The 9124-nt window shown below is 48.3% G+C and overlaps 1 protein-coding gene across 1 annotated transcript; it reads left to right on the top strand.

Moving 5' to 3' along the window:
- The first annotated feature begins 667 nt into the window (after positions 1–667).
- LOC125523703 (RING-H2 finger protein ATL32-like) lies at positions 668–3087 on the top strand. The gene has a single exon (XM_048688769.2). The coding sequence runs from the start codon at positions 1397–1399 to the stop codon at positions 2642–2644; it is 1248 nt and encodes a 415-aa protein (XP_048544726.2). The 5' UTR covers positions 668–1396; the 3' UTR covers positions 2645–3087.
- The last annotated feature ends 6037 nt before the right edge of the window (positions 3088–9124 follow it).

Genomic DNA, 9124 nt, shown 5'->3' with positions numbered 1-9124 from the left:
TTTTCTCCTTGATCTCAATCTTAATTACAGAAATCCATGCAGTCGTCTTGCATAGTTTGAAAAATAATCTGTTTTATTGACGATGAATGTAAAAAAATATGTATTGAACCCTATATTTTCGGATAGAGATTTGAAAACTAGTTTTGCTAAGTCTCAGCCGACTGAGACTTGGTTAAGTCTCAATCGATGCTATATCTGTGCATCTTACATAGAGATAGTGTAAAATTTTATTATGAGTTTTTTCTTTTTCTTTTTCTTTTTTGCATGTTATGTCACTTGACTAAGACTTGATTAAATCTCAGTCGACTGAGACCTAGCCACATCCTTTGAAACACCATTGCTTCTTCTTTTTAAAAGTAATAAACACCCGCACACTTTTTAGCTGTGTCAAGTTTCACTCCAATACAACAGGGTACAAAATGTGCTATCAGGAGTTCGATCAGGACTAGTAGCATATCCCCGCAAAAAAAAGGACTAGTAGCATATGCTCTAGTCCCTGGCAAGTTGTCCTCAGAGAAGGCAGCACGCCTTGTACCCAATTTTTTTCCAATACGGGGACAGGTGTGGAACGAGACAACAGTCGTGATTCGAGCTCAACGGCACCACACCGTGCGTCCGGGTCCAAGTGTGGATTTTTCTTTATTTTCGGGGGAAAAGGAGACTGAGCTGGTCCAAGTGTGGAGTTTTGACTTTGAGTGTTTTTTCTGTTTCTGATGAAGAACAAAAGCCATTTTCGTCGGAGGCGGCCGGGCGGGCGGTGAACTGAGCTGCCGACTGGCCCGTGTGGCAGACGGCCAGACCAGGTCCCATTGGCCAGCCAGTCCGCTGGCCTCGCTGCGGTCTCGGCACGCTGCAAATGGTAGCCGCCCTTGCTTGCGTATGCAACGATCCGGACGACAGAGGATCTGATCGGTGAGGTGAATCGCCGTAGATTTGATCTGAAATCTGAATCTGACAGTCGCACGTCGAGACTGGAACCTGGTGTGTTCGCCCATGAGCCACGGCCACGTCGCTTGCTTTCCAGTTTTGCACCACCGGCCGTACGTACTACGTACGTTCTCCTCGTCGACCTATCTGGTGCCGTGCGTGTGCGCTCTGTCCAGCGCCACAGACGCAGACTCCAAAGTCCAACCCATGCACCGGCACGCACGACGACACCTGGATGGTCGCGGGGCGTGGCAAGAAACCACCGTCCCGGCGCCCCAAACCCAACAAATCCCGACGCCGGCCGTCACACCCCCACCAGACGCAGACGCCACCACAACGAGACGCGTTCCGGTCGCGAAGTATAGTAAACTAGCCACGCACGCCTCGCTCCATCGCCTTGCTTTCTTCCCTCGCCAGTTCGTTTTTATACCCCCCGCGCGCGCCCGCGGCACCGAGAAACGCGCCCACGATGCCGACGCGGACGCGGACGCCGACGCCTGGCCGCCATGCGCTGCTGCTGGCGGCGCTCGTCCTCGCGGCCGGCGCGGTCGCGCAGGCGGACGACGACGACGCGTGGGACAGGAAGAGCGACCACGGTGGCGGGAGAGGGGTCGTGTACGGCGCGAGGAAGCCGCCCAGCTTCAGCGCGCCCATGGTGGTGCTTCTCGTCGCGCTCATCGCCACCTTCTTCTTCATCGGCTTCTTCTCCATCTACATCCGCCAGTGCGGCCGCGGCAACTCCCCCACCATCCCGGCCGCCGCGTTCCTCGTGCTGTCGCGCCAGCAGGAGCAGCAGGAGCAGCAGCAGCAGGCCCGCCCGCGCGGGCTCGACCCCGAGGTGGTCGCCTCGTTCCCCGCCATGACCTACGCCGAGGCGAGGGCGCTCCGGGACAAGGGCGGCGACGACGCGGCCGTGCTCGAGTGCGCCGTCTGCCTCAGCGAGTTCGAGGACGGGGACCAGCTCCGGCTCCTCCCCAAGTGCAGCCATGCGTTCCACCCGGACTGCATCGGGGAGTGGCTCGCCGGCCACGTCACCTGCCCCGTCTGCCGCTGCAGCCTCGCCCCCGAGGAGCCGGTCCCGGCCGCGGCTGAAGAGAACGGCGCCGGTGCGGAGGAGCAGCGGGCGCCGGAGGTGGCCATCGACATGGACCGCGAGGGCGACGGCGAGGCGCAGGAGGAGAGGATGAGAGAGGCGGCGGAGCTGGAGTGGATCGGCAGCCTGCGCCGGGCCGTGCGGTCGCGGTCGGGGCGGCCGTTCTCGCGCGCGCACTCGACGGGCCACTCCCTCTCCGCCCGGTTTGACGGCGACCTGGAGCGGTTCACGCTGCGCCTCCCGGAGCACGTGCGCAGGGACATGGTGGCCGCGGGCGAGGAGAGCCTGCGCCGCACGGTGGCGCGGGACGCCGGCGCGCGGAGCGCGCGGATCGGCCGGTCCGACCGCTGGCCGTCGTTCATCGCCAGGACGTTCTCCTCCAGGGTGCCGTTCTGGGCGGCCTCGAGGAGGGCGCCGGACGCGGAGCCGGTGGGAGCGCCCGCCCCTACGACCCCGACGGCGCCGCCGCTGCCAAGAACCGTCCGTGAGAAGGCGCCGGACGGGCCCGTCGTGGGCTCGGCCACCAACAAGGGGAGCGTGCGGTTCGACTGCCTCGGCGGCAGGGTGGACGGCGACAGCGAGGAGGAGCCGGAGGAGGAGAAGGCGATCGTCCGGCGAGCCTGAACGCGCGCGCGGCGGGATTCGATCGTCGGTCTCGGTGCGCCGCCGTCCACTCTCGGTCGATGGTCGCATCGGAGCACCACCAAACGTCAACGCGCGGCACATACCGCATTAATTAGCGGGTCTCATCAGGAATCAATGCGCGACGAGGATTTGAAAATGAGATGCCGCGGGCTCGTCACTGTCGACGTACGTAGAGGAGTACCCGCCATGGCGCCATGTGATCTTCGTGGAAGAAGCAGCAGCTCATGCGCGCGCACGGAGCACGCACCGCTGAAGAATATGGATTTTTTTTTTGAAAGTGAAGAATTTCTGTTGAAATCTGTTGCCGACTTTGCTTTCGTTTTCTTATTTTTTGTGATATTGGTGGCGTACATAGCGTTGAAAGATTCAGATTTTCATTGCCGTTGAATGAATAAACAGGGGCCGGGGTCAGTCGGTGTGTATACGTTGGTCTTCAAAGATCCCGGTGTGTCAGATTAGATCGGACTAGTTTATGTGCATACCTGATGCGTTCTTTCCTCCATTGGGGGCTTCCATGTTTTCTGCCACTATCTCAGTTCACAAGCAAAAGGCATCCTCACCGTTTTGTGAAGAACCGAATCCTAGACGCGATCTCTTTCTCTCTTTTCTCCCCCTTTTCCATGGTTCCTGTTCCAGTTGAACGCTGATATATCTCTTTTCGTGTCTTTGAAGCTTGTGTGGACGTAGTATGGTGTAAGGATGTGGTGAGTTGTTGACTATTGAGACAAGTGCAATATCAGCAGATTAAACACCGTCTCCGATATATTAGAAGATGTATCTCGGTAGTATCGGCAGATGTTAACGGCGAAAGACTTGCAGTTGCTTGCTCGGTGGAAATACTTTAAGCAACACGGGAAGATATTATATGACACTACCTCGGTCCTAGTTTATTACAGTTCCTATGTAATTTATGTTAAATTTTGATCAAAGATTTAACTGACAATTTTTAGTGCATATTAACAAAAATTATATCGTTGGATTCATATTTGAACATAGTTTTCAATGATATAATTTCGGGTGACATGCGTGAACATTTTGTTAGTTATATTTATGATCAAATTTTGCCACAGATTACAATGAGACCAATAAATCAGGACGGAGGTAGTACCAACCATCATGTTTCAAGACTCAAAATCTCATGTTTTAAAAAAATCCTAAAAAATTGTGACTGTCCACAAGACATGTGTCTAAAATCTCTTAAAATGTTCAAGTACAAAATCTAAGTATACATGGAGAAAAAAAATCACATGTGAATAATGTCATCTTTTTTTCCTTATCTCAATGTGTATTTCGAGTTTGGATCTGAATTTTGTAGCAATGGTAGACATATGTCTTGTAAACATTCACAAAAATAATAATAAAATTACGAAACATGTAAAATTGATTTTTACAACATGGTATCATGTGAGACTCATACTATTTTTTTAATTGAATGAATGCATGTCATGTTTGCCGTGCTTGATTTCCCTCTACTCAGGGCATCTCTGGCCAATCCCAAAAATATGGGGCAAATGCATTTAGTTTTGGGAAATCAACATCCATCTTGCCCATCCTCCATTTCCTTTAGTTGCCAAAAAATAGCTTCTAACTGCCCATGTTTTCCTCTCTGGCCTGTATTTGGGCTAGGAGAGGCAATTCTCATTAAAAAGGTAGGAAAGAGCTCGCGTGCATCTTTGTCCCACTCGCTGCCGCCTTGTCGAACCTCCCCCCCCCCCCCAAAGCACACCCTGTCGCCCATGCCGCATCCCTGCAACTCTACCCCCTCCCTTCGCCATCTTCGAGGAGATTCCAGCGCAATTTTTTCACCTTTTTCGTCTTCCCTTCTTCTTAAGCCACTGCAGCATTTCACCCAACCTCCCCGCCTAGCGGTCCCCCTCCCCGTAGTCCCCAGCCATGGGCAAGGCACCACCACTCGTGGAGGAGCACCTACACAAGAATCATCACTTACAGTACAAAGCAATGTGATCGTCGGCCGCCATCACCGGTTCTGGGGAATTGTTGCATACCAGACGTGTTTGGACGCGCACACAACATCGGATCCGACACATTGAACCCATGCCAAATACCCCAAATCGACCTCCACCCTCGCCCGACCTGCCACCTTCCTCTTGGTTGTGTCCTCTTCTGCGTTGCTCAATGCCCATCCTGCTCCCCCACCCTAGCTTCGTCGTTGTCCCTTCCCGACACAACCTGCAGTGTCGCCACCGCCGTCTCTTTGTACAACTGCAAAAGGATTATAGAATGGATGTGGAGAGGCATCTGCAATTCTCCAAGCTCATTGGGTATTATTCAGGGAGCTACAAATAGTTGGGTTTTGGAAGCATTGTGTGATGTGACAGACTTGTATAATTGTGCACAACATAACCATGGAGGATGAGGGCGATGGGATTGCCCATGGTGATTTTGAAACCTTGGTGTACAGGCCCGCTTCCCTGAACAAGATGCAGATGCAGCACATATTGTCAACTTCCTAGAGATGCAGGGACAATTTTGAGATCAGCTTCAAACTATGCACTATATATAATATTTATAGTTGAACTATGTATTTCTTTTAACTTGAACTACTTATTGTTGTATTGTTGTGCGTTATATTTTATTGTTGTGTATGTCTCTATCGTTCTGTGATCATATGTATGTGCTTGCATTTGCATGGAAATGTGGGATATGGTTGCTGGAACGGGTCCGCCCGCTCCGTGGATGCGTTCGGGTCACACAAGGCAAGTGTGGCTTGAGGCGCTACTGGTCCTCAAATTACTTTTCATTGGGAGATTGGTAGTGCAGAAAATGTCTAATATTCGTTTTTTCTTCATCATTGAATAAACAGAGAAGAGTCGGTGTGCATTTTCACGGGGGGCAGGCGGTGAAGGGAGCTGAAAAGAAAACCAAAGAGTAATCTGGCACGTGTAGATACTAGTCAAAGATTCTTGGAGCTGATTTTTCACACTAGATTATTGTATTGCGCAGGATGCACACGTGATGCATTTTCTCTCCAAACTACTAATCCCTCTGTTTCATAATATAGAAACATTTTTGACACTAATATGCAGGTTAGGGTTTTGTTCTCAAGTACTCCCTCCGTTTCAAATTACTCGTCGGAGAAATGGATGTATCTAGAACTAAAATATATCTAGATACATCCATACATGCGACAAGTAATTCGGAACGGATGGAGTAATTTAGGGGACGCTTTGCATGATTGATGACTTATTACTTTGAAGCTTTGCAGAGTGCCGTTCATTCTCGATCAAGTGTCGATGCATGACTCAACACTGTTTTCGTGAACACTCCTTTTACTCTTTCCATCCAAAACATTAACGTGTGCATCATGGGCGCTCACTGGCTGCATCCACGTCGGACTAGCTAAAGACAAAAAAGAAACAGTCGAAGGAAAAAAAAGCGGAGGGTTCTCTCAGCCTCAGGCCCTCAGCCCCCGACCCTCATCCCTCGATTCATCTCCCTCTCCCTCGTCTGCAGCCGCCGCCGCCGCCACCAGCCTCCTCCCCCGCAGCTGGCGCCCCCCACCCCTTCTCTCCTTCCCTCACCCGCGCCCTCGTCCACTTGGGCCTCGTGGTCGGCCATGGAGGTATGATCCGACCCATGGATGGATGGGGGCGAAACCCTAGACCCACATGCACCCATGGATGCATGGTGATGGGGCGACGGCGGCGGCCTTCTCTTGGCGCTTACTGATGTGGTGGTCCTCGACGCCGGCGATGGGTTGCAGCACGTAGACGCCAAAGGTACTTACGCCCTCCATCCTCCTCCACTCCCCTCACCTCATCTTCTTCTTGTTCTGGATTTGTCGATTTGATTTGTGTGGTTGGTTTGTGCAGGCTGCGGGTGTGACGGAGGAGCACCATGGCGGGCGTGCAGGCCATCTTTCCCTACCAAGTGAGCCCAATCCCTTTCTTTCTCTTGGACAGCTCTGAAGAATTGACATTTGTCAAGAACCTGCAACAGAACCAAAAGAATGATATAAGTATATAACTACTTTGGTGATTCCTTTTAAGATGTCAATGGGACATGAGAGAAAAGATAACTTGTCATTTGAGATGCCCCTAATTCAATTTTATATCGTGTTGAACTTTCTCAAACTATTATGTATATCATCTTAGTAATTGAGCTAAACAAACTGCCATGGTATTATCTGCTGGTTGCAAAATGAAAAAAGCAACACATGCATGAAGAATAGTAGTGAATATTACACATATTACCTCTCATATTTGTTGATCTGACCCTTGGCACCACCCAACGGAGGATGAAGGAAGAGGCCAGCTGCAGCAAAACCATGCTCCACATTCCCTTGCAAAGGAAAAATTCAGAACTGAAGGTGTCCATGCCGGACTGTATGCAGCGTGCGCCTGCGGCACAGCGAGCTCGCCTTTGTACGTAACCGAAGATGTTTAAACTAATCTGTAGTAGAACAAAATTGAATTTCATCATCCTAGACAGAACTAAAATTAACAAGATATTGTTGTTTAAAATTTATTAAAAGATATGTTGTTAGGAACCATCCTTTGGAATCAGAATATTTAGACTAATAACACCAAGATGTAGAGAGCAACTTAGCAAAATTATTGTTAGCAAAGAATAATTTTGTACAATGGAAACTCGTGAGGGTCTAGATCCTCTTTTATCGGGCGACCATTAGAAAAGGTAGATCCTCTTTTAGTTGACAACTATTAACAAAGGTATTGTTAGGCCACGAACATGAGCAAATTGTTTAAACAATTAAGCTGGTTTAATAATTGTATAACTCAGTCCGAACGCATGCCCCACCTGCAAAAGAAAGATACAATTGCTGCAGCTAACTGTTGCAACTGCGTCTATAGAAATCAGAGGAAGCTTATTTAATCAGCCAATTGACAGGTTCAAATTATTGTCAGTGCTAGCCTACTAGGACCAAATGCACGTGCCAATTCATGCCAATAGCTGTAAATCAAAAGAAATAAAAAATAGACTCACCAGTTGCAAATACTCCAGGAATAAAGGCGCAAGCATGGCACTGGGCATGATTTATGTAGTACAGTGATTGGGTGAGAGGGTTTAATTTTCATATTTCTTTCAGACAAACAGATGGAGATTACATGGTAATGTACGTATATGACAAACCCTTATTTTCTGTAAAGTGGTAGTGCAGATGACCAATGTGGTGTGAATTGCACTTTTGCAGATATCTTGTTGATGGCACTATTTTCTGTCACTATAAAAACATAGATTATTGTCACACTGGTTCCTATCGGCGCAATAGCGCCTATTGCTCCGAAGTATGAAGTCGGACCTTTACATTTAAGTAACTCCTTAGTTTGCTTCTCCGACAAAATAATAGTAATTAGTATCATTTTCGGACAATAATGGGACTGCTATCTTTAGGTCCTTCATGACATATGCCACACTGAACATCTTAAGGGCGATGTGTTGTTGTAATATTATGATTGCAAGAACAAATTGTTTTGGGGGTATTTGAATGGAACATTTGACATTTTGAAGGCACAAATAGAAACAAGAACACCATATATGCTCTATAAGGTTTGCTCTGAGTTTTGTGAGTCTCTGAAGATAGGCTTTAAAAGTACTTCATGTGTCCCAACAACTTGTTTTTGATGATGTGCATGACACTTTCAGCAGAAAAGGTAAAGCAAAATCTAGGCACAAATTGACTCTTCCCACCCGTGTACAGATAAAATGTCTAATCTGAAGTAAGGCGTGGATGGGGAATTTGTTTGGCACAAAGTACACTGTGATATGTTTATGTCTCACTTGATCTGTCGAGCATGGATGTATGCGAAGTTCACTTGTATGTTGCACCCTCTGTTAGATCTAGAGTATGACTAGCTAGCTGAATCTTCTATTCATGTCCAGTGCTGAAGTAGAAAATAGAAGGGTGCAGATGAGGAGGCAAGGGCTGACGGCAGCCACAGGAGGAGGTCGGGGTGGTTGAATAATAAGGCATGAGCGACTCCTGCAAGATGTGTCTCGAGCAGATGTCGATGATGAGGCAATGAGAAGACCCTCCTTGTGAGCCCTATCCCTCTCATTTGGCCTCTCGATTTATGGTTCTCAGGCTCCATGTTCCTCTGTTCTTTGTTTGTGGCGATCAGTCTGTTGAAAACACCCACTGCTAATGTTCTTTAGACAGTTATAAGAATGAATCCATACTTTCATAAGAAAAGCTTGCACTTACCAAATAGTTGTCTCAGAGTTGAGAGTGCGAGGAAGATTTGATCACTTGCTGGATGTGGGTTGTTTTAGTATGAACTTAATTAGCACCTCCTAGAAAAATGATGTATGTGATATATTTGAAGCAACACGTGGTGTGGTTTATGAATGAAAAAATGCTGAGATATACCACTTCACCTTATGAATGAAAAAAATGCTGATATATATATATATATATATATATATATATATATATATATATATATATATATATATATGAACAATGCATAGGTAAATAGT

The sequence above is a fragment of the Triticum urartu genome, chromosome 7A (genome assembly GCF_056163025.1).
Source record: "Triticum urartu cultivar PI428250 chromosome 7A, HENAU_Tu73, whole genome shotgun sequence".
Classification (NCBI taxonomy): Eukaryota; Viridiplantae; Streptophyta; class Magnoliopsida; order Poales; family Poaceae; genus Triticum; species Triticum urartu.
Note: the sequence above shows the minus strand (reverse complement) of the source record. Positions and strands in the feature narration are given on the sequence as shown.

Excerpts from the sequence above, each read along its gene's own strand:
- LOC125523703 (XM_048688769.2), top strand. The coding sequence starts at position 1,397 with ATGCCGACGCGGACGCGGACGCCGACGCCTGGCCGCCATGCGCTGCTG.